This window comes from Saimiri boliviensis, chromosome 18 (assembly GCF_048565385.1).
Source record: "Saimiri boliviensis isolate mSaiBol1 chromosome 18, mSaiBol1.pri, whole genome shotgun sequence".
Lineage (NCBI taxonomy): Eukaryota > Metazoa > Chordata > Mammalia > Primates > Cebidae > Saimiri > Saimiri boliviensis.
Window position 1 is genome coordinate 15,571,230 of NC_133466.1, and position 26,789 is coordinate 15,598,018.

Here is a 26,789-nt window from a genome sequence, read left to right on the forward strand (position 1 = left end):
ATGGGTATATTAATGGTGCTAATTTTTACACTAGCCATTATTCTGGGAATATTTAAGCAAACAGCCAATATCTTTTAATTTAGCTTTCAATACCCATTTTTTTCACCAAAAATTTATACTCTTAACTGACAAGCCATAATCTCATTCCAAAGCATTTTGCTCTTCTTTTAAACTTGCTTTTGAATACTGACAATTATTTTAGGAAATCTCATAAGGACAATTAATAACAAATGACACAAATGTTAACCTTCTGTTTTTCTAACTTAAACCATGCCATAGGACATAAGGCATTATGTGGGGGTGGGAGCAATGGTATGGGAAACTGTCATGAAAATAACACTGAGAAGTAAGAAGTCAGGTGACTTGAGTTTGATTCTTGCCTCTGCCAGCAACTATCAGTTTCACTCATACTTTCAGGTCCTAAGTTTCTTCCATTCTAAAATGGAATGTGTACTGAAGTGTAAGTAGACTGGACTGTGTTATTCCTAAGATTTCTTCTAGTCCTGAGATGCCTCATTTATCAATGTGCTTCCACCAAGAAAGACTTTAAAGTTTGCAAATAGAGAAAGCCAGGGTGTACTACTTTTTGAGTAGAAGAAATGCTAACAAGAGTTCTCCACATTCAAGGAGAGATTAAGTAAAAAAATATATATATTACTTTGTCTCTTCCTTTGCATTGATTGACCAAAATCCAGTATTGAGAATCTATGTCTACAGATAGAGGTTGGCCCTTTCTACCTCACATAATTAAAAGTTCAATGGCATTACTAGAAGATAGAGAACAAATAATATCCATAAAGTCCTTGCAAATTTTCCAAACCTAACTGAACTTTGTAGGACATTTGAATTATTCAAAACCTACTCTTAAGTTTATCTTAATAGGTGCATCAATCAGTATGTACTAACCGACATCTGCAAATTTTCAGTGGCTTACATATTAAATGTTAATTTCTGGACATTGTCACAGTCCAGTGGGGATTGAAAGAGAGCCTGTGCTTCATGAAATCATTCTCAGACTCAAGTTCCTTCTATTTTGTGGTTCCATGATTCCTAGAGACTGGAAATCCTTTCCTTCTTGCTATATATTTTGAAAAAGAGAGAGAACCAAAGATCATGTTGGGAAGACATTGCCTTAGTTCCCATTGGCGAGAAACCAGTCACATAACCACACTGAACTGTAAGGGAGAGTGGGTAATGTCTAGTTACTCCCATCAGAAGAAGAAACGCCACTGCTGGTCATCCAGCCAAGCTCAGTCACAATATGAGACAACAAAGACCTAGGAAAAAGTAAGATCTAAATAATTGTTAACTTAAAAAATGTATCCACAATACCTATAAATTTGGAAAGTAGAAAAGGAGGCTTCATTTCTTTATAAGTAAAGCGTGACAAGCTGCAAGGTGGTCATCGCATAGGCTGAGAGACATGTGTCCAACCAAAATCAAAGACAGGCACTTGGAAGAGAGAGGGGTTGGGGCAAGAGCGTTATGCTGAATGGGTTGGCAAAATATATATATTCAACTGGTTACAGAAGGAGCTATGAATATTCATAAAGATGATCCTGACACAAGCATATTTGACAAAAATGCATGTAATATACAATCCATGCTCCCTTTAAGGTGGAGCTTGACATTTAAATGTATTATAATTAGGTTCTATATGTCAAAATATCTTTCAGAACACAAGGGCTTGCAAGGGCACAATGTTTTTAATCTGACCAGAACCAGTCTAAGGTCGGTGGTCTTCCTATCTGGAGAAAGTTACTGAAATCAGGATCTTGTTTGATGAAAAGTATAGCTGATAGAACAGAGGTAGGGAGTCAGTGTCTGTGAGTTGAATGAACTGTAATTGTTTTAACATTGCTCATCTCGAGGCCAGTGCTTGTTTGCCTCCTTGAGAAAAAGAAAAGCCTAGTGGCAATTGGAATATAGGTTATTCCTTAAGCGCAAGGCTGTGTGACTTAACCCTTGTCTGGCACGGCCTTTGATCCTGTTTATAATTCAAAGTAAGTTTTTCAGGTTTTTCTGGGGTCGCTTTGGTCACAAAAGAGGGTTGTTCAGTCAACGGGGGCTTAGAATTTTATTTTTAGTGTACACAATGAAATCTCTTGACATGAAAAAGACTCATGATGATTTCATCCAAAACAAAAACATGTCATAGAATTCCTAGCTTCACTTCTCCTTATTTAAAAGGAGCAGTCAGGGCCAATGTCAATCTCAACATGTCAGCTATCTCCTTTCCAATTATTTAGCGTCTTCAAAATATAGGATTGAACTCTCCTGTCCTTTGCAAGTCAATGTGTGGATCGGGGTTTCACAACTGCCATAATGTAGTTATCACTAAGATGATAACTGAGAACACTTCTTGATGTCTTCTTCAACATTTTGATGACCAATATCCAAATGACTTTACTTCCAGGCTCTCCTTACCGGGATAAAATTACTATTGCTATTCTTCAACTCCAAGAAGAAGGGAAGCTGCATATGATGAAAGAGAAGTGGTGGCGTGGGAATGGCTGCCCCGAAGAAGACAGCAAAGAAGCCAGTGCTCTGGGAGTGGAAAATATTGGGGGCATCTTCATTGTTCTGGCTGCCGGCCTGGTCCTTTCCGTATTTGTAGCTATTGGAGAATTCATATACAAATCACGGAAGAATAATGATATTGAACAGGTGAGTCATCTTTTTCTAGGACTGGGTAGTTCATAATTTGCATTATCTGTCTTAAGTTTGGGGGTTTTAAGGATGTTTGCTCTTTTTTTGTAAGTCTATTGAATTAGATGCCCAGAAGAGCCATTTTTGAGTTAGAGCAAAGTGCTATTGAACCCGTGCCACATGCTATGGGCACTGCAGGTCCATCATTTATTAATGATGAGGAAGGGACTTATACACTAAATCCAATTAGCACTATTTGGAATGACAGTGCAGAAATTCCAAACTCAGTTAACTTTTGAACAGTCATTTGCTCTTAAATAGAAACCCTAGATGGAAAAAGGCAAAAATAAATACAAAATTGGAAAATATATAAAAAGATATTTAAAAGAAATTGTTTCCAGCCCTTAAGTATAGATTCTCAGCACATGCACTAATGCAAAGCAATTTATATGAATAGGTAAAAGTTGTATTATGAAATTGAACACTTACTTGTATCAAAGTAAGATTTGTAAAAGGATCGTTCACCCGAATTTTTTTGCCAGGAATATAATAAACAATATAAAATGAAAATCCAATGTATATGAGACTTTATTTTTCTAAATTGTGTTGGGATTATAGGATAATTTTAGTAGTTGACATTTTTGCCTATTATTTTTGTTTTTGAAGAAAATCAACTTACACTCTTCTGAAAAGCTGATTGTGATTTAAGATAATTTCTTCATAACCATACTAGAATAAACAAAATACAAAGCTTATGGCCATGATAGTGAATCAAGCTCCCCATTAAATGTTTAAATATTGTTAGAATTTTAAGACTATGACTATTAATAACAGAGCCAGTTTAATGCTCTGCTGTGATCTTGAAATTCTAAATAAGTTTTGAACAAAGTGTCCCACATTTTTTTTTTTTTTGCACTGGACCCGGCAACTTCTGTGGCTGGTTCTGATTAATAATCTGATAACAGATCCACTTTCTTTAAGTGGAAGCCCTTCTTAAGTGTCCGAAACTGGGGATGATTCATTATACCCTGGTTTCACATGAAAATATTCCCCAGAATTACAAGGTAACTGTGACAACAATGAACATCCCTTTCTTAAGCTCTGTTATAAAAGCTGTTTTTTTTAATTAAAAGGGAGAATGAACTGATCTGCTTTAATTTTTAATTTGTTCTTGAGGTGTCTTGTTTTATGCAACTAATTTGAAAAATAAAAACTTGTATATATGATGCTTTAATGTGCTTTTCATAGTTGCCAGCTTCATGTGATTTAAATTTTCATTTAAACATTCATTCTTGCTTCTGATTTATTCATTTTCCTATATTTTTTTTCTCATTTCTTTTGCATGCAAGGCTTTTTGTTTCTTTTATGGACTGCAATGTAAGCAAACCCATCCAACCAACTCCACTTCTGGAACCACTTTATCTACGGATTTAGAATGTGGCAAATTAATTCGAGAGGAGAGAGGGATTCGGAAACAGTCCTCAGTTCATACTGTGTAATCAGTTTAAAAAAAAAAAAAAGATGTGCCCAGTAGAAATTGTTTCTGCTAATTGGTGTTGTTGATATTTGTATTTGCTAAGCATAAGTAGCCACAATTATCTATTCCTTTAGGATTGCAAAAGTCATGTGTTCTAGACATTGAATTGAATGTACCAGAAAGAGACTTGCACTGTATGTTGCAGCAGGCGCATATTAGGGGTACACAGACTCCTAGAAATGTGTATTTACAGGAATTGTCTCTGTCTCAACTAGTCATCTTAGTTCTATCTTCATGCACTAGAAATAAGTAACTCTTTCTTCATGAAAAAGGAAATTCAGACTTTCAACAGTACAAAGCATGAAAACAAAATGCAAATTCTGCGGACTTGTTTTCATCTCTGTGAACTTTGTTCCCTCCTCTTTCTTTCTCCCTGTCCTATACATTGTGTAGATCTGCATATTTTCAAACTACCTGAAACTCTTACCTTTTCAACAGTACATACATAACTCCATAACAAGGTTAATTTTTTTAATTCAAATTCACTTCACAATGTAAAATGTATTATTTACCCAAAGACTCAAAAGTGTCTTAGAGTTTAGAGATTCAAAAACCGAAATCCACAGAAAGAAAACTAAACTTGAAAGCTCTGGTGTCACAGACGAGCACTACCTAAGTTGAACACCACTCTTGGAAACAGAACACAGTCGAGAATAATTCCTGGGCAGAAATTCATTAACCTCAAACTCTTAAATAACATTGGCTTGTAGAGTTTAATAGTCTTCTGTAGGTTCTGAGTCTTAAGGAACAGTGACATTTTTCAAGCTATATAGTATTTCTTCAAAGATCCCAGCAAAGTCCTAAGCTATGTACTAATTCATAGAATCTTCTATTTACCACTCATTTGCTCCCTCTCTTTGCATTGATGAGCATCTTTCCACAAGATGTTACTTCACTTCCTTCCCATTTGCCCAAGATAGAGTGTTCTTGGAGCAATCTTTCCTGAACATCACCACTTTCACAGTTGTTTCTTTCTATCCATCACCATTATTAATTCATTCCATTATCAAAGTATTCTGAGGAAAAGAGAAAGAGGGAAAAATGAAGGAAAGAATGTCCATACACATTAGTTACAGATCTCTGTAGATTTATTTTCCATCTGGATTCAAAGTGCTGTACATAATTCCCATGCTAACTCAACCTGGTGATGTGAAAAAAAAATGATTGCACATTTAATTTGTTGTGACAGAGAATATCTGATGATTTCTCTAGGCTCATTTTCCCTCCTCAGTGAATAGGAAAATTGAAGATGTGTTTCATCTTTTCTCAATATGGGATCAGTTGGTCTTTATTCTTTTCTTAATGGGATTACCTTTTGACACATCAAGCGATCCCCTAAAGCCCATTCCTTGATGTAGAGATATGCCATCTGTGCAATCATATAGCGTTTTACCATCTCTTTGCTTAGCTTTAAATGGCTCCAAATTTTGGAAACCACAGGCCTCTCCAGTCAATTGTGTACTTCTTCAGTAAAGCATATTCAGGAAAGTTGACTCTTGTCCTGATTGTTTCTCAGCCTTGCTTCCTTCTTTAAAGAAATGTACTCAGAAGAACATCATAAATTGCACTAACAATGTTTTATTGTTATTAAACCAGAAGCAACATACTATTTGTCCCAAGTCAGAGTTTGCATATTCGTAATCAAGAGAATCAGATGTTGGGATGAATATGACATTACTCTTAGTTTCATATTTCATGGATTCAGTATCTAGAAACCACAAATTTTATAAGTTTACTTTTCCAAAGATGATTTAATAAACCAAAAATGCTACCAAAAGAGTTCAAATGTGATTGATGAAGTATAGACAATCAGAATTAATAATAACTGACAAAACTTAACTTTCTGCAGACTATTATTTAAAAGTGTAATTCAGAGATTTGAATAAAGAAATTATCTCTTTCAAAAAATAATATTTATATACCACTTTAGACTGTATAGTACCTAATTCTGATATTTCTATACTATTTTATAGTTTTCAAAATGTTTTCACATATAACATTACATTTGATCTTTTCAACAATTTAAATTTAGCTTTACTATCAGTCATTGGCCTGCAGTTATAGATTTTAGAAGCAGAAGAAAACATTCTAAAACAGCCAAACTTAGATTCAAGTTCCAGAAGAGCCACACACTGAATAACTGAAGGAAATTTACCAAATTTCTCAGTGTTGATTTCTTAAAATGTAACAGTGGGACAAAATTTCTAGAACATAAAGTTTTGTACGGGTGTTTTTCAAAATGGGTTAAATTGGCAAATGTTTCTCAAATAAAATTTTTATAGCTAAGTAGCCCATGGAGCGTCACTCTAAGTGTTCCTTTACTGCATGCTATCTCAGTGTGCTTCACAAGTTTTTGTTCATTGAGAATTTTCAACAAAGCAGAAAGTATTCAGCACTTCACAAGCCAATTAGATTGCAGATTTTTTTCCCCCACAACATCTTGACAGACCAGGGTTCCACAGATCATCCTCAAGGGAACACAGGCATGATCATGTGAATCTCATCCCATAAGAGTGTACAAAACATCTTGCATTGCGCTTGACACATAGTAGCCACTCAATAAATAATTGTGTATACTTTGGAGTAAACCTCTAAGCCTCAAATTTCTTACTTGTAAAATGAAGGTAATATGGACTTTATACAATTACTATGACAATTAAATGAAATCATGGCATAGAAAATGAGCTAATTAATAATATTATTATATTAATATATGTCAGTTAAGAACTGTTGGTACTTTCTGGAGAAACTAAGTATTGATCTCTGGTCACATGGGCAATAACTAAAATTTATCAGGCATCTTAAAATGCAATCTAGTTTTAAAAATTTGTTTTCTAATTTAGAGGCTCAAACTCTAAGAGCATTTTTTTTTTCGTACAAGCCTTATAAATTAATGGCAGAGGTCACTGTGCTCAGAAGGAAGACCCAAATTGGTATTATGTGAAGATCTATAGTGGAAGTTCTGGACTTCGTCTCTAGAAATTCTAATTTAATTAGTCTAGTGTTGTGGCATGACAATGGTAATTTTTTCAGATGCCCAGTTGATTTTAATGTGCTGGAAGAGGTGCAAACCAATAAGCTAAAGTATAATCTTATGTATGCAATTAGAACTCGATAGATGATTGCTGTTGATTGCTTGATTGATTGCAGAGGAAGAGCCACTAATTCTATGCAATATATGTAACACATGTTTGGCATTCAATCTGATAGACCCTTTCCACTGAGAATTCAGGGAAAAAATGCACATCTTTAAGATGGAAATTTTATGATATTCAATTGATAATCTTTATGATTAGTTGTAAAACTATAGAGCTAGACCAGGCATCCCCAAACTTTTTACACAGGGGGCCAGTTCACTGTCCCTCAGACCATTGGAGGGCCGCCACATACTGTGCTCCTCTCACTGACCACCAATGAAAGAGGTGCCCCTTCCTGAAGTGCGGCGGGGGGCCGGATAAATGGCCTCAGGGGTCCGCATGCGACCCGCAGGCCGTAATTTGGGGATGCCTGAGCTAGAACAACTCAGAATTATCAAGTAGACAGTTTATGGCTCTCTCTGTGCCTTTTCCTCCCTGGAGAAACCTTCATTTGTCTCAAGAACTTCGTTTCTTCACACTCTTCTCTCTTTTTTTTTAAGATGGAGTCTTTCTCTGTTGCCCAGGCTAGAGTGCCATGGGGCCATCTTGGCTCACTGCAACCTCTGCTTCCTGGGTTCAAGCAATTCTCCTGCTTCAGCCTCCTGAATAGCTGGGATTACATATATGCACCACCATGCCAGGCTAAATTTTGTATTTTTAGTAGAGATGGGGTTTTCACCATGTTGGTCAGGCTGGTCTCGAACTCCTGACCTCAAGTGATCTGCCCACCTCGGCCTCCCAAAGTGCTGGGTTTACAGGCATGAGCCTCTGTGCCCAGCCCACACTCTTCTCTTTCTCCTTTTATAATGGTTCTCAACCAGTTCTTGCCATCGTTGTCAATGGATGCTAAGATCACAGTTACCCTACTAGGGACCCCTGCATTTCGAGTGAACTATGGAACAAAAGACTTAAATGTGGAAAAAAAAAAAAAAAGTTCAAGCTTTATGTTTACATCCACTTTGGTGTAAATCAGAATGACTGAGGGAAATTTTCTTTTTGGTGTAAATCAGAATGACTGAGGGAAATTTTCTAAACTACCATTTATAGGCTCTACCCCAGACATTTCTCCTCAGTAGGAAGAGTCCAAGAATCTGCATTTACAATGAAGCTTGAAAGTGAATGCCTAAAACGAGTGTATACATTAGTTTTCATAAAAATTAGCTTGTGTATACATTAGTTTTCATAAAAATTAGCTTGAACATAGCAGTTTTTTCCCAAATTAAGTCACATACATGACTCTTTCTTAAAAGGATCTTCAGTACAAGGGGTTTGGTTTTTTTAAAATAGCTTTTCTTACATACTCTTTTCCAACAATCCTAACTATAGTTGCATTATTTAAAAGTAGATAGTAAACATGAGCTTTTATTAAAACTAGCTTGAATATAGCAGTTTTACTAGTTTTACTTCAGATTAGCTGTTGAGCATGAGTTTTTGTTAAATAATAACAGGTTGTCTATGAATTATACTTTGGAAAATATTGTTTAAGCCTTAGGAGAGAGCACGGAGGTATTAAAAGTTTGAACAAGCGGCCAGGAGTGGTGGCTCACACTTGTAAGCTCAGGAGTTCAAGACCAGCCTGGGCAACATGGTGGGCCGTCATCTCTATAAATCAATCAGTAAACAAACAAAGATTGAACAAATGCATCAACAGCCATGAAACATAGTGTTATGTAATTTGTTTCCTAATAAATTTGCCTCAAACCTAATGATGTAAGGGGGAAAAAAATTAAGCCTTACATTTTGTTTTGTTTTAGACTAAAATTATAAATTAAATTATTTTACAGAATTTTTCCAGCAAAATTGGAACTATTTAAGGAATACATAGTGGGTAGGAATCTTGCCATTGGGAAAATCACCTGGATCGTATGATTACAAACCTATCCAAGAGAAATTATTTCCAAATACCTCACTGCATTTGACTAGCATTATGTTATATTCTGTATGAGCCATCTGTAGCAATGCAGTACTATAATGAATCCCAATTAGTTTGCAAGCACATGACCCTTTCACCTCAAGGTCTATTTCCTAGTAAGCAGTTTAGAAAGTGTCTGAAGAGCCTTTAACAACAAAAGGAAAGCAAAGGATTCTTACTTATTAGACTATTTTCTGAACATCTAACAGTGCCAAATGGCATTATTAATTAACTCTTGTAGAAAATTAAAAAAAAAAATTCTGCTTGATGCTGCAGTTTTAACTAGTCTTTAGGAACGATCTCATTATGCTTCTCACAGTTACAGAATTTTATGTCCATATGCACAAGCATATTAAAATCATTTTTGCTCTCAAAATTCTTCCTACAGAGGTTGGTATCACAGAGAATGGGGTTCTACCTTAAATTTTCAAGGAATTCCTATTTGCAAAGATATGAGCATTCTTGCGATAGAAAGACAACATTACAAATGCAGCGTGTGAATGTGAAACCCTGCAGAATTTGACCTTTGTTGTTGTCAGCCCAAATACGGCTAATGGCCCAAAGTACACAACAACATGTATCCATGTTGCAACGCGTACATCCAGATAGACACAAAAATGAATAAGACCTAGATGATGGAATGAAGTCACTGTATTCCCCCTAGCAACTAAAATATTTTAATTTAACTTGACCAGAATTGCTTTCTCCCCAGTTTTTCAACTGAATGAAGGATTTAGACCTAAAATGTTCTGATTTTTCAGTCTCAAACATGAAGGTGGTCCTGATCAGTTTGTCTTTACCAGCCACAGGAACCAAGAAATTACTGTCCTTTCATAACCCACTCAACATTGGTATTTATCTTTCCTCAGTGTTCTTTGGCACCATTATCAGGTGCTTCCAAGCATCTTCAGTTCTATCTCTCCTATAGTCTGATCAACTTATTTAGCAAGTGATTTGCTCTTTAATTATGTTATTTTTGTAATTGTGTGAAGAGATTTCCTGTGCCTGGAAACTCAAATATTCATTAATTATTAGAAAAGCCAGGATGCAATTAACATCAATTTAGAAATAATGTTTCTAAAGTACACGTTGATGTTGTCTACGAACAAAACAAACTCTGAACAATGAGCATGACCCACAAAACAGGTGACTTCGGAATCACATGCCAAGAACTCAGGTCTCCACACTGGTGCTAAAGAGCCATGTGTCTTTGGGCAAGTCATTTTACTTCCCTCAACCTCAGTTTCTTCATCTGTGAAATGAGGAGGTTGTATTTGAAGTTCTCTTCCAACCGTAATATTGTTTTAATCTCGCAGAAAAATGGGAAGGAAATAAAACCACGGAAGCAGTGATAAAAAGAGATTTTTGTTTCTATATTTTTTCATATGATTATGTGTCTCTCTTGGACACATGAAATTCTTATTTCTGTCATAATGACTGTGCCCTGCCAGTACTTCAAGGCAGAAAGACCTGTCTTGGATATAGAGAAAATGGCCCCACTAGCCATCACGACATCAAGAAGCAAGAAGGTTCCCATCCAATGAATCATAAGCAAATCATTACAGACAGAGTGAAGTTTACAGAATTAGAATAGTTCTTGACCTCGATGAGCCTACAGACCAGGTAAAACAAAACAGAAAGGAGACAGGTACCTAGGAAGCTATTTGAAGCTGTAGAAATGAACACACATTCACAAATCACAAAAGAGGATGATAAATGGAATGGGATCACAGAGGAAGACTCTCTCTATTCTGCAAGTGTAACTTAGTATTTCTTCTAAAAACAGACAAGGAGAAATAAAGAAAGAGGACAGCAGGCATTTATGTTCTATTGGTTTTATCCCTACCCTTCTTTCTACCATCAAGTATGGGAATTTCATATGAATTGCTCCCAAACTAAAATGAGTTAAACTCTTAGCTTTTGAGATGTTAAGTAGTCCTTGCAGATTTGTGGCACAGAGGAAAGTCTTGAAAACCATAGTTTTTAATTGCAAGATCCAGATGTTTCATTGAATATGAAAGTTGTTGTAATTTAAAAAAATTTATCTATAATTGGCGAGAGCCAATACCCAAAAGGCTAACATTGGAGAAATTGACATGATGATGTTTTAATACCTACTTTTCTACCTTGAATAGATTCTGACCACTAGGAAAGAGAGAATTGGAGGAAAGTCACAAAGGTTAGATATTACTTTAATCTATGAGAGGAGGCTCTTCCTCAGCCCATGACCATCTCTGAACCAAGTTCACACTTGGGAGGATGCAGGAGAATAGAAACCACAGAAAACTTAAAAGGGAATCCTAAAGAGAAAATGCCATTTTTTTCCTTCACAGGGTGAAGGCCCCGGAGGTGGTAAGACTTGTAGAGATATTTTATATCCAACCGTCTCCTGAAAGGCAGAATAACAACATGTGGGCAGTGAAGCTATGGAATGCGTCATAGAATCTTCCTCAATCTCAGAGAATGTCAGGGAAAACAGCCAAAAATTCATGGCTCTTCTCACCCAAGAGGCATGTAGAAGGGCTGAGGGAACCAGTGAGCTGGAAGACTTGGTGTTAGAGCAGAAAAGACAGAGTGTGTGCATGAGACACAGAGACCATGATCATCTCAGAGGGTACAGCAGAGATAGTGATCAGTGTTCACAACCTAGTAGGATGTCACATCCCCAAGAAAGCCAAAAGGACAGAGGGTGGCCTTGGACTAGCTGATCCTGGGCCCTCTAGACACCTCTTTTTATCCCAGATGACCCTAGAAAAAAGAAGAGAAGGGAGGTGGGGAGGGGCTTGCATTAACAGAGACATTAACCAAAAGAAAGCATTTTCAACCAAAAGTGAATTGCCTTGAGTTTGATAAGACCCACTAGCAGAAGGGGAACCTCTAAGCTAAGGTGAGTTCTGTTTTTTTAAGTAGTATCACATAATTCATTTGCATGTCCAAGCTTGTAGCTTGAGAAAAATGCATTCCTACTACGACAGGCATAAACTGGTACCCTGAAAACTCTGTGTGCAGTGCATATGTGCACTGTGGACAACTAACACCGAACAACACAGGCAATTTAGCTGAAAGGCAGGGACATTTCCCTGTAGAGAAAGGGCATGCAAAGAATTTCTTGGAAATTTATTTTATGGCCCTCATTCAGCCTCTGAAATGAGAAAATGAAAAAAAAAAAAAAAAGACCAAGCCCTCACTATGAGGTGAGGGAAAATCAACCCCCACAGAATCCTCTCAGGCCTTCAGTACAGGAAGCCAGAGTAAGGCCAGAGAGCCAAGGCACAAAGCCACATTGGCCTCTGACAGTGACTCTAGAGAGGAGAAATGCACCGTGTAGTTTGGATTGAAGCACAAACCCACATTCCTGCCACTTTTAGCAAGGAGAGTTGTTTATTTCCAGGTATACAAAGCCCACTAGAAGCTTCTCTCTGTAGGAATCTCTCTCTGCTCTTGGTTATAGCACTGGAGTGGGCTATATTTCATGCTCCCTTTTATACCATCTGCCATTTGTGTGTCCTTTCTAGGGCAGGAAAATGTTTTAGCTGCTCTGGCGCAGCCTTGGGAGGCCATGGGAGTCTCAGAGGACAGTTTCAGGTTGGCCTGATGGCGTACCCTGCTGACACTTCTCTGCTCCATTAACTGCCTCCTTCAAGAGCCTGAGACAGAGACGGGGCTATGATTACCCTGTGTTCTCAGGTCCCCACGCCTATCAGGCTGCTTTTCTTATCCCACCACATGGGAGTTTGCCCTGGAGAAGGCAGAGGAGGTGCCCCTCCTTATATCTCCCTCAGCATCTAGACTCTGCTCAAGATTCTCAGATCACCTGGGTGAACTTTTCTCCTTGAGAGCAGCTACAGACAGCCCTTTCTTTACACTCCATCCTCAGTCCTATAGGCCAAGTCCTGAAGGCGCAGGATATTTGATATTTAATGTCAAACTTTTACAATTCAAAGTGTCTGCGTTTTCCTTGTTTCAAACACCTGACTGTTGTAATTAATAGCTTCAAAGATGCAGTGTCTTCTATAGATTCACAAAAGTCCATTTAAAAGTTCAAAGCTCCAAATTTGAGTCTTTTTTCTTTCTACATCATCCCTATCCTGAAGGTAATGCATATAAAAGCCCTTGCTATAACTTGAAAAGTGAGAAAAAGGACTGGGATTCAGAAGAATTGGAAAAAAGCACACAGATGAATATCAAAATATTTCATTGCCTCAATGTTAACCCCACTTTTCAAAGTTTTTCATGACTTTATCCCTAATGTTAGAGGAGGATGAACTTATACACCCACTGCTTGTCAGGAATTTGCATTGGATAGCCCCAAGTGACCACCCCGTGTGCAAAACTTTTTAAGAACCGCCATAGCATGTGTATACCTATGAAACAAACCAGCACGTTCTGCACATGTACCCCAGAACTTATACCCCAGAATCTATATGGATTGTGCATGCCATTTCACAATATAGTATTTATTTTATTGAGAGAATAGGGTTTCTAAATGAAATCTTGAAATAAAGATGAGCAATAGGAGGAACACTTATGCATCTAACATCATGGAGAAACTCTGTGTCCCTCATGGATATATTTTTATGGTTTGAGGAGCTCAGATAGGAGAACAGGAATTCTGGGGCATGTATTCGCACAAACAGAGAAATTTAAACCTAAGATCTGAGATGGTAAAGGTGTTGGCATCTGGTCCCAGGTGTTGGAACAAAGATGAAACAGAGCAGAAGAGACAACATGGAGGTAATGAAAGCATGACATTAACAGACACAGGGAAAAGGAGTTCATGAAGTCTACATGCTATAGCCAAAGGAAGGGAAGACAGGGGCTTTTGAGAGTGATTTCCTAGCGGGAGCCAGTTTAAAGCATTAAAGGGGCAAGAAAATTGGCCAGGCAAGATATGGCTGCTGGGTCACAAGTGGGGATTAGGTTGGGAGACCATACTTGTAAGTTTTACTTCAGTGTCTAGATTTCCTTCACCCCAACACTCTTTACACGGGCCCAAGAAATGAGAATTGGCTTTCTCATTAGCTCTTAGGTACAAATTAACATAACCACTATTCTGGAAACTAATAAAGTGATCAACACTTAACCTCTAGGATTCACTTTTTTTTAATTCCAAGGATGGGTGTATAAAAGATGGCCCACAAGTTGTGAATGAGCCCAGAAAATAGATCAAACCACAGGAAATTGTGCCCTCATCCTCAGTTCTGGAATGCAAAATCTTCCCACGAGAATGGTACACACAAAACTGCTCCAAAATCCTCCCTCCAACTGCCTTTGCATAATTAGTGGGAGATGATTAAAGCCTGAACTCTGCTCTTATATCATTAATTATCTTGGAAAGGAATGAAACCAGACTGTACAAGTCTCTACGTAGCAAATGCCTAAATAGGATTATTCTGTTCCTATTCCTTAAAGAGTTTCCTGAGTGTATCCTCAAACCATCATAGGTTTGCTCCTATACTAGAGCTTAAAGTTAAAAAAAAAAATGTTAAGGAAGTGAAGTCTTAGTCCTTCATTTTAAAAAAATAATCATTGAGACATTGGCTCCACAGAACTACAGCAGGAATTTGACCAAGACAAAAAAAAGAAAATGGTAACAATAATCCCATTATTTTTCAGATAACTATTTCTTTAATATTCTACATTTTACTAAAATTGTCTTTATAAAAATACTTCAAATCATAGCTTGCTTTCAAGTTATAGCAGGTCTATACATAAAATGCAAGGTTTTAATCTCTACAATGACAATAATATTATTTACAGCCTTTTTCTTCCATGTGTAATGTGAAAATTTATCAGACAGTGTCAGAGAGCACTTCAAGTGCCTTTGAATAAGAAGCCTATCAAAGAGAGAAACCCATACAAAATGTAAGATTTGTATTGTACTATTGGCCAGGCCAGAGCTTCTGAAAAATAATTCCTCAGAAAAATCCTTAAGGATATAACCATCCAAAGTAGTTCTCTTAAGTGTTTACCTATACCTCCTACCAATGAATGAAAGAAGTGAACATATAAATGCTAAATCCACATTGAGAAATCTATCTGACATTCACAATCTGATGTCAAGTTTGCAACCAGTATGAAGGCCAAGCAGTCTAGTTTTTTTTTTTTTTCCAATCTGCAAATTCAAATCCAATTCTAACCTAGCGCTTTTACTATAACTTAAGAAAAAAAAATGTTCCCCTGAATTCATTTTTTGTGAGGCAGAGTATTTTAGGTACAAAACAAAAAGAATTTTATTAGTCCTTCCCCGCCCACCCCCTACTTCTAGGGCAACATTTGCAACAGAAGGATAAAGGTGTAAAGAGAAGACATAATTTATATTCAGGCTCACACGACCATCAAGAAATTAAGCATTTGAGGTTAATTCAAAGGCTGTGCCATGGAGTCAGCAATTAAAAAGGAACAAACCAAAGGGGGCGATAAAAGAAAACGAAGAAGACAGAATACGGAAGAAAAGGGGCTCCTTACGGACACACCACAAGCACCAAGGAATCAGGGAAGAGGAATAACTTTCTGCAAAACTGGAACAAACAGGCAAATCTCTCTCCTTCTAAAACCATGAGTTTTAGTTGAAGTTTCTATTGCAATCGCTACTAAGCTAACTTGTGTTTCTCCATTTCCTTTCCTCTGAAGGAAAGGTCTCTCTCTTTCTCTCTCTCTCTCTCTCTCTCTCTCTCTCTCTCTCACACACACACACACACACACACACTCTCTCTCTCTCTCTCTCTCTCTCTCACACACACACACACTCTCTCTCTCTCTCTCTCTCTCTCTCACACACACACATACACACACACTCTCTCTCTCTCTCTCACACACACACACACTCTCTCTCTCTCTCTCACACACACTCTCTCTCTCTCTCTCTCTCTCTCTCTCTCTCTCTCCACGTTATTTTTGGATAGTGCCAGACACAGCATAAACGGCAAGAACATACCTTATTACTATAAATTCATTTGTAAATGAATTTTCCTATCAGACATCATTGTAAAGATTCATTGTATTAACCTCTGTTCATAAGCACAGAGTGCAATTTTTTAAATGGCCAGGGATTACAGTTAGCTTTCATTTCCTTCTGATGTTGGAGTGCCTATGTATAGAGCTCAAGACAAGTAGTCATCATGCCTGTAACTACACAGACAAAGAAACATGTTATGGACTGGGTGAAAGAAGTGGTAATAGGCATTGAAAATTTATGTTTTAAACACGTATGGGAACTATTTTAACTAAAACACTAGTATAAGCAACTCAAAGGAATTGCTGCATAGACGTGCATCAGATGACTCAAATTAAAACGGTGTCGTTCAGCACTTTGGGAGGCCGAGGCGGGTGGATCACGAGGTCAAGAGATCGAGACCATCCTGGTCAACATGGTGAAACCCCGTCTCTACTAAAAGTACAAAAATTAGCTGGGCATGGTGGCGTGTGCCTGTAATCCCAGCTACTCAGGAGGCTGAGGCAGGCGAATTGCCTGAACCCAGGAGGTGGAGGTTGCGGTGAGCCGAGATCGCGCCATTGCACTCCAGCCTGGGTAACAAGAGCGAAACTCCATCTCAAAAAGAAAAAAAAAAAAAAAAAAACGGTGTCGTTTTCATTATATCTCTCCCATGAGAAAAAAAAAAAGTCAGTGAGTGCAGTGAGTGGCATAGAGTTAAAATATATACTATGGTATATAAAACTTTATTTTAAAGAAAGAGCATACTTAAAATATGCCAGCCATTGGACTGTTTTACGTATAACATTTCATCGAATTCTCATAACAGCTCTATGAAAAGGATTTTACTATTGACCCATTTTATAGATAAGGAAACTGAGTCCAAGAGAAAATAAACACCTTGCTCAGTGTAACCCAGCTAGTAGGAATTATAGCTGAAATTAAAACTTCTCATCCTGATACCAGGCACCAATTCCAAACTGTAACTAAAAGTCACATGTAGATTTATTATAATTGTGAACTTCATCATATTTTTAATCCAGGCCCCAGATCCAGGCTACTGGGGGACTCTCCAGTCTGCAAAGTACCAGGAAACACTACCTGAGCACCCCGCCTCCACTTGCACTACATTGAGTAAGGCAGTTAGTTGAATGTCATTATGTTTGATAGTTTCTCATGAGATTAGGGTTTAGAAATTTAAACCAACATGCTTTAAAATAATGTTTCTATGGCTTTGTGAATATGAAAAACCCCAGCCAACAAATAGAAGTTTTAGAGAGCTACTGTCATATTGGTCCCAGTTTAGAAGCTTAATCTTTATATGTATCTTTAACTCTGAGATTGTAAAAGGCAAATTAATTAATAAATATGAGCCCCTCCCAAGCCACTCTGTGCTGAGAGATGACCTTCACAGTTTCATTTCCGGTAGATCCAAGAATGTGTAGTTTACTCAAGCTTATGGATGGGAGCGGCCTTAAAGGTCACCTTTCCTTGTGACTACAGCAAAAACTTGGAGGCAGAAAGGTCAGCCCCAATATCTTTCCATTTTCTTTTTGACAGTCAGAGACAAAGTGAGAATCAAAAAGAAATCATTGTTTGCAACCAAAGACCAAGAAAGCAGACCACTGATAAAACTGTGTTTCTATTTGCTCTCACACGAGCCGCAAGAAACAAATACTTGGAGATAGTCAAGAGTAAAGATGTTTGCCGTACTTCAAGGCAGTCTAAAATCTAGGGGAGGATTTCCTTTTTAAAAAACATTGAAACGTATTGTCTAGATAAGAACCTATGACCAATCCTCTACCCAACATAGGGAAAAGAGGTTTCAATGAGACTTTCCTCCTTGTGTGTCACGTGTAAGCCACACTAGGAGATTCATTTTCACGATTTCAGTGTCAAATGAAATGAAATGCCTAAAATCAAATGCTTGAGAGTTCAAGTAAAGCAGAAAGATTGGAATTTCTCAACATAATCGTTTTTGGGGAAATGATTCACAAAAAGCTATCCATAGTGATAAAAAAAAAATTTTAAATTAAGACTCAATATGTAGATGATTTCTAGTGAAAGCATTGGGTTTGGACAGTCCAGATATATTGGGTTCAAATGCAGGCTTTTTTCTCTTGGGTAAGTTACTTGATATCTTCAATAGTAAATTTCCCCATCTATAAAAAGGGTATAATATGTAATAAAATTTGCGAATTTCTTGACAGTCTTCTTTCTTCCTTCCATTCCTTCCATTTTAATGCCAAAAATATTTCTTCCATTGAAATATATTTCTAAGCAAAGTTTGCAAAACTCTGATACAATATTATGTATCACAATTTCACTATATTAATTTGCTCTTAGTAGCAACACATAAGTTTTATATAGTATAATGTTAACAAATTATTACATTTCATGCATGATACATAGACATGATGTTTTGACTCACAATTTTTTAACTTTACAGTGGTGTGGAAGTGATATGCAGTCTGGACAAACCATACTTTACGTGCCCATACAACTATTCTGTGTTTTACTCTGGGTATAGTATTCAATAAACAAATTATATATAGTCAACACTGTATTATAAAATGGGCTGGATAGATAATTTTGTCCAACTGTAGGCTAGTGTAAGTATTCCATGCATGTATAAGGTAAGCTAGGCTAAACTGAAGGTTGGGTGTATTAAATGCAACTTCTCCCTAATAATATTTTCAGTGTACAATGTGTGTATTGGGACACAATCCCTTAGTAAGCAAGAAGCATCTATACTTGCTGTAACATTTTTGAAGTGCAGTTCATAAAAAAAATTCTGATTTTTTTGTGTGTGGCCTGACATCCCTCTCAATTCATTGAAGCCATAACTTACCATTAGAAAGAAAATTAGTGTACATGACATGAGCTTTTATGTTTTGGTATTATAAAAAATGGAAGTGAAATTCAAATCCTATAAACAAATATGCTTAAAAGATACAAACAGTTTTATTCAAAGAACCAGTTTTCTAAGAGATGTACATCTCATAGGCCAATAGTTTACACCCAGAACCTAAATTCTAGATCTGGTTTTGAAATCAAGTAGAAAAAATTTAAAACTACTACTTTTCTAAACTATATCAAGTCCTTTTTGAACAAAAAGAAGTGTACCTTTTCAAATACACATGTTGCCCACTGATACATAAGGACCACACTAGATATTTAGTACTTTGCAAACACAGGACACAAATTTCTTCCTGTAAGGACGTTAAAACTGAGACAAATCATCTGGTAGCACATTGTCGTTTGACTTTGAACCATCCGTTTTGTGCACTAAGGTTAAAAAAGTATGCTCGCAGTTCTAGAACCTTTACCAAAGGCTTTGTTTTTTAGCGGATTTTTTTTTTTTTATTGTGGTAAGAACCCTTGAGATCTAACCACTTAAAAATGTTTAGGTGTTCAATATGATATTAAATATAGGCACAACATCGTACAGAAGATCTCCGGAACTTACTTATCTTTCACAATGGAAACTTTATACCCATTTGAGCCACAGCTTCCCCTATTTCCCTTTCTCCTTGCCCTTGGAAACTATCATTCTACTCTCTGTTTTCATGACTTTGAATATTTTAGATGCTTCATATAAGTGGAATCATGCTGCCTTTGTGCTCTTATGCTGGCTTATATTACTAAAGGAGGTTTTTTAAGAGTGACCTCATCAAAAAGAAAACGACTTTTTAGAAATTTCTCTAAGCAGAACTTTATAGAAATTTCTCTGAGCAGGAATTTATCACTCAAAGGTTTTATCTTGGCTAGAAAAGTGACAGCCAATTATGTTTTATTGGTCCATTTATATACTATGCATGGGAACAGATATAGCATAATTGCAATGGAGATTACATATATTGTCTGTATATGTAGAACATTTTTCAATCATAATTCCATTTTTCATTTTCTTTTGTATTATGCCATTGTCTGCTGTGCAGTTCAGTACCACATTATTTTTCATTTCAACCACAGCTGCATCATTGCTGTTGCCAGAATCTCTGTTTTTTGGAGAAAACATACAATTTAAAATTGTTTTTTTTTCTTTTTTTTTATCAGAAAGGAAAGTCATCAAGAATTAGATTTTATTTTAGGAACAAAGTAAGGTTTCATGGGAGAAAAAAACAAAGCCTTGGTGTAGAGAAGGTTTGTTCATTTTCTATAGCATTACTGAAGTGTCCGTATGCCTTGATAATCCTATCAATGTTTGGATCATCTCAGTGGGGGAAATGACTTAATTTAATTCTATGTTGGTATCTCCACAAAGGTAAGTTACCTATTTTGAGAGCCCTGATTTTTCTTTAACTGGGTAGTTTTATACTACTGTATTTGCAAATGAAATCCCAAAGTCTGCCCAACTAACTTGCTACCTCAGTTTCCCCAAACAGAAAAGTTGGGTGGCCAGTGGGTGGAGGAGGAGGTGATGGGAACTGGCCAATTGTGACAGAGCTTCCTTCAGGTCAATATCTTGTGTTCATAAAAACCTAGGCAAGAGGCAGGTCAACGCGCATGAGATAGGTTTGATTAAGCTGATGGTCTGTATCTCATGTTCCTTAGTGTCTCTCTTTCAACGCCATAATGGAAGAACTGGGAATCTCACTGAAGAATCAGAAAAAACTAAAGAAAAAGTCAAGAACTAAGGGGAAATCTTCCTTCACAAGTATCCTTACTTGTCATCAAAGACGAACTCAGAGAAAAGAGACTGTGGCATGATCCAAGGAAATACCTGTAGGAAGAAAAAGGAAACACTCCCTACAGATTTTTGGAGAAAGGATTGCTGATGAGTGTGTGATGTGTTTCCATATATCTATATCCATAACTCTGATTATGTATACAGATATAAGAAATACAAAAGTTTAAAAAGCTCATATAGATATGACTCGGGAAGTGACACCAGTTCTTTTAAAATGAATTTGTGTGCTCATTTATTTTGCATTTTTTTCTTTAGCCCCAAAAAATCACTGCGTGTGCTTTCTAAATAATAATAAAACAACAGGGTTTTTTTCCAAAACAAGTTGAGCTTGGTTTGTTCCCCATTACTTGCTCCCACTGGCAAATGTATGTTTGCTGTATGTTGGCAGTTTTGCAGTTTGTATTTTGAAAACTCTTCTTACCAGTTTAGATATAGTCATTTTGAGTTGAGTTTTAAAAAATACTTTCAGTTTATACCAAGTTACCTAGTTACCATGGTAAAGTGAACCCATTTATCTTTGTGTTCTAAGGTCTAATTTTATAAATAGTTTAAATGATACTCAGAACATTAGTGAGGTGTGTCAGAAAAGGATACTAAAAAGCAAAAATACATTCAAAAAGTAGAAGTGTTCACCACATTATGGGGACCATTCTAGGTTCTGGGGATCCCATGGTGAAGGAAACATATATGGTCCCTGATATGTATACATACCTGAGACTGGGTAATCTATAAAGAAAAAGAGGTTTAATGGACTCACTGTTCCACATGGCTGGGAATGCTTCACAATCATGACAGAAGGCGAAAGGCACATCTTACATGGTGGCAGGCAAGAGAGAATGAGAGCCAAGCAAAAGGGGAAAACCCTTATAAAACCATTAGATCTCATGATAATTATTCACTACCATAAGAACAGTATGGGGGAAACCACCCTGTTATTCACTTATCTCCCACCAGTCCCTCCCACAACACATGGGAATTATGGGAGCAAAAATTAAAGATGAGATTTAGGTGGGGACACAGCCAGACCATATCAGTCCCTGTTCTCACATGATTAATTACAAAATGAAGGGGGAAAAAAAAACAGTATATTACTCAAAGCAGAATTAGAATTTCCTCAGAGGAAGACCAAAGCTGAAGAAGTCCTGGGAAGTATTTAACTGGGGATGGGTCAAGAAGGGCTTCCTGGAGAAGAGAATAGCTAAATTAAGATTTGAGGGATGAATCAGACATTGTCAGGTAAAGGAAGCCAGGCTGAAGAGGCAGCATATTCGAAGGCATAAAAATAAGAAAGAATAGGGCTATAATGTTAGAGGAAAAATGAGTTTGGTGTTGCTAAAATATAAGATGCAAAGAGGTGCAATACGCCTGATAGGTATCAGTCACTCTGGCAGAGAGTAGAGAAAGAATTGAAAAAAAGACCAGAAGGAAGAAGAAATGGAAGTCACCCAAAAGATTCTTTCAGTAACTGCACCAGAGCAGAAGAAGAGAGACCAGAAGAAGGAGGTAATTTTGAAACACAATCCAAACAGCCAGGGATTCAGAAAGTGGTCTCAAAAAAGAGCAGGGTCAAGGAAAACTCCAGGATTCAGGGAGGTGGGAGGAGGGTTTAACTGGAAAATTGAGGTGGCATTCATTGGGAAATAACGGAAAGAACTAGGTATTAGTCAATATTTCATATAACTGGTTGGTTTCTTCAGGATTATTCTATAACTCCAGAAAACTTTTAATCTAGTCCTTCAAAGTACGAAAATACTTTGAGACATCCAAGGGAAAAAGAATAACCCTTAAAATGGCAATGACAACAACAGATATCAGACAAATGTTTTGCTTGATTGTAATCAATATTCAGATTTCAGATAAGTCAGAATTGAAATTGACAACGAATAGAAAAAAATCCTTCAAAAAATGCATTAGGAGGCTTAAATTAAACATTTACAAACTAGAGCATAATGACTTTGACCAGCTAAAGATGGTTTAGAATGATAACACATTAGAAGGAGGAAATACGAAGTTTATTCATTTCGCTAAAAATTACATCTGAGGCACTCTGTTTTACATTTTCTAATATTTTTCCCATTTTTACATTTTTCTCTTACTTTAGAAAATATTACTGTATCTTTTCACATACTATTACAGAAATTTGTGAGAAAAGAAGTATATCAACCTCTAATGCCTAAAATATATGGTGTATCAATCTGTTTTCTGGATATTTTCAGATCCATCAGCCTCTTTCCTCTTCACTTATATATAATTAAATTTTCATTCAATACATATAATACCTGTATAAACAACTCTGTTAAAAATTATATTGAACAACTGTAGAACAGGACTTTTTTATGGCAACTATTAAATGCAGTACATAATCACCTTCCTTTTTTCTCTGATATTTTCATTCTGAAAGTACATTTGGCACATGTAAATGTGCCCACATTTCTGTGTGCATTTTTGTGTTTTAGGGTGAAGAACAGAGTAAGCTAGTGGGTTCAGAGGAGTGAAGAAAGTGTAGAGTATCTGGAATCTGGTCCAGAAAAGTTCCTGGTAACAACCATTAATCTTGGATATTTTCATCCCATTCACTAAAGAACAGTGACTCATGTAGAGTTATGTAGAAATCAATGGCAAAGTTAATTAAAAACTCGATCTAACATTTCTTCCTTCAGCAATTTCTTGGTGCAAAAAGAAAAAGATTGCCCAGGTGAGATATTCAGGGAAACAAATGGAGGTCGGTGTTTTGAAAGATTATGTTCACAGTTAAGATTTAGTTTCCTTTCAGATTTCAAATTTGGGCTTCATCTTTATTGTAGGAGAAAAGGGAAGACCCCACAGAGTTGGAGATCTATTGTGGGGCTCAAAGTTTTTTATTCTTAGCCTAAAAGAAGCTGCAAGAAGACAGATATAAGGAGAAAGCAGCTTAAAGAAAACTAGATGAGATAAAATAGAACTGACTAGCTTTTCTTTCCCCCATCTATCTCAGCAGCTATGGCTTTACTTTAACCCTTTGCTTTAAACAAAAGAACTACATGGGTTCTTAGTAAAGAATCTCTGAAAATTGTTGTTTCATAGAAGGAATAATGTAAAAGGTAACAGTGTTAGCTCAGGGAAAAGGTATCTCTAGGAGCTATCCCTGTAGCATGATTTTTAAAGAAACATAAAGTCTACCTTTTCTAAAATGTATGACCCACCAGATGCCCTCCAACATCAGAGGGGTCATGGTTGCATAAAAACTGGAGCATTGGCTGAAGGAAGTCCAAGTAACAATTGACTTAATTGACGCCTTTGGCTTAGAAGAATGAGAAGAAGACAAGCACTAACTGGTCAAGCATGTCCAAAGGAAAAACAAACAAACATATGCAGGGTTAGAGCAACCAAAGTAATGGGATGTCCACCGAAAGGACGTATGAGCATGGGGAAGAGGCAATGGAAGGAGAGGCTGGGACCTCAAAGGTACACTAAGTTCTCAGTTTTATTCAGGTCTAGTTCTGTATAGGAAGGGAAACTTTTTCTAGTTAGACTGTATTTTTTAAATAATAGCAATGTGGAAGAAAGAAACAGGGGGAAATAGGAACAGTAAACCCACCAGAGTGGAGACAGACCTCCTATGTTTACAAGTAATAAGTCAAAGTCCCATAAGCCTTGGGAGTAAAATGACCAGCATTAAACCATCCTGACATGTGAACATCTAGAAATCCAGAAACAAGCAGGCTAGCTTTGTTGGTGAATACACTCCTAGTCATATCACAGGTACACTGAGAGACTCATGTTTAAGCGTCACCCACAAAATATCCAATTAGAGAAGCTGCTTCCAGTTTAGACAGACTGCTTGGTGAATGGAGACTTTAGAAAAAGGATTTGTGAGCAGGTGCTGTCTGATGTGTTTGTTTCTGTGTTTACATTTAGATCCTCTTCCTTCCTTTCCCTAACCATTTACCTTTTTTTTTTCTTTATTGGGAGAGTGACCTGACATTCTAGTTTGCCCTAAACAGTTCTGCATTAAGCCTAAAATCAAGAAGTTCCATAGATTAAACACTACTGTCTCTCACAAAAGTGTCCCATTTGGACAATAAATCATAAGACATTTTATTCACTGGTCCTCTAGCTTTCTCTTCCTGGCAGCCACAGAGTTCTACTAATAAAGTTGAAACCTTCGCTGATGAAAAAATAGGGGTCCAATCTAGAGGAGCCAACAAGGAATACCCACACTGCATCGCAGTAATCCAGGGTGACCCTGAGGAGTCAGACCGACCTTGGCATTTCATCTGGACTTTATGAGAAATATATACATATATAAAAATGTATATGTATCTTCTATATACAAAAAAAGAAAATACATTGTCTTAGTCTCATTTGATATACGCTCTCAACAGATTATCAAGGTCACATCATCAGGTAATACTAACAACTGTCATTTCAGCTATCATTTAACAAAGATGTACTAAATCCAAGTGCTTTGCATGGCCTTCACATTTGCTCATGTAATGCTCATAGAAACCCTAAGGTAAATACTATATTTTTAAAAACTGAGGTTCCAAGAGGTTAGACAGCTTGCCCAAGATCACTTTACTATAAAGTGGCAAATGGTACAACACTACCCTCCACTCCACCACAGCATCAAAACCAGAGCCCACTCCCTACTCACCCTTAGAGACCAAGTACCATTGACCAAACCTATGTAAACCCTGGTCATACATGATCTCGAGTGTCCTCTCAGCCTCAATTTATGAGGCTGGCACTCTGCATCATCATTTGCACTACAAAAAATAAACTGCAAGAAAAGACATTAGGAGCTGACCCAAGGATAGACTGCCTGTTGGTTAAAAAACCAAGATTCTGACTTCAATCTGTCAGAGTCCAGAGCATGGGCTCTTAAGCAAGCATGTTACAATATTATTATTTTTGTTTTAATGTAAATTTTAACTCAATTTTAAAAGAACTATCCATGGGGTAATTAGTTGCCTACCACCATCACTTAATAAGATAGATGGAGAGATGGCTATCAGTGTTTCCTGGATTTAATATTTAAGCATACCAGTGCATTGCCAAGGCACTTAGGTAGGAAAATGTTATTTCTAACCTTAATATTTAATAAAATAAAATGTCCACCATTTAGTCTGCAGACTAGTTGTGTTACTGATTTATTACTTCTCATTCCTCAGGCAAGCCATTCAAGTCATACTGAAAACATACACAACTCATGTTGTGATAATTCCAGTGAGTGTCTCAAACTTCATTGTGTTTCCAATAGTCTCATAGGAGACCATTATATTGTAAACTTCCAGCTGATTATAAACTTCTAGAGGGGTTAATCTACATATTTCTTTTAAATTCCAATCACTCTATATAAATTGCTCATCCTCTTGCCTACAGTAGGTAATAAACAAAGACTTACTGAATAAAGAATGGACAATCTCTTGAGCACATGCCACATAGACACCTGCCACAGATTTTGAACAAGATATAATCCTTGCCTTTGATAATATTAGAATTATTCAATTATAATTATTAACAATTATTCAATTATTCAGGTCACATTTCAGATCTGAATCTTTGTGAAGAAATTTGATTTTTATAAATCATGATTGTGGATGCCACTGAGTTTTCCTCAGATTTGCATTGCCATCTGCCCACAAGAGATACATACTGGTAAATTCTCCAGTCAGAGACCAGGAAAATCTGGCAATTTCAGGAAAAGAAAGCACACATGCACAAGATAAAGATTTTTAGGTAACTAACATTAGAGAGAATTTTGAATACATTCATAATGTCTTCAGTACTTGTGGATTTCTCATTAAGCTACCTCCAGAACATCTCTGAAGGGGCAGCTGTTTTTCTTGTCTCGATGATGAATTCTGTACCTAGAGCAGCAAATTAAAATGAGACCATTTTTAATAAAGCCATGCCAAGATTTAAAAGAAATTTGGTGGTATTAA

The 26,789-nt window shown here is 36.8% G+C and overlaps 1 protein-coding gene across 11 annotated transcripts in view; it reads left to right on the plus strand.

Annotated features, from left to right (window-relative positions):
- GRIK1 (glutamate ionotropic receptor kainate type subunit 1) overlaps positions 1–22,883 on the plus strand; it is a 376,605-nt gene extending 353,722 nt beyond the window's left edge. For 3 of the 11 annotated variants that reach the window (XM_074389358.1, XM_074389359.1, XM_074389364.1), the window contains 3 exons: positions 2,417–2,667; positions 20,229–20,315; positions 20,727–22,882. In XM_074389358.1, coding sequence (XP_074245459.1) covers positions 2,417–2,667; positions 20,229–20,315; positions 20,727–20,882 — 494 coding nt within the window. In that variant the 3' untranslated portion in view covers positions 20,883–22,882. Of the gene's footprint in view, positions 1–2,416; positions 2,668–3,998; positions 15,978–20,228; positions 20,316–20,726 lie in introns of those variants that run through there. The other 8 variants (XM_074389366.1, XM_039480496.2, XM_074389362.1 and 5 more) reach the window with 4 other exon arrangements.
- Positions 22,884–26,789: the final 3,906 nt, after the last annotated feature.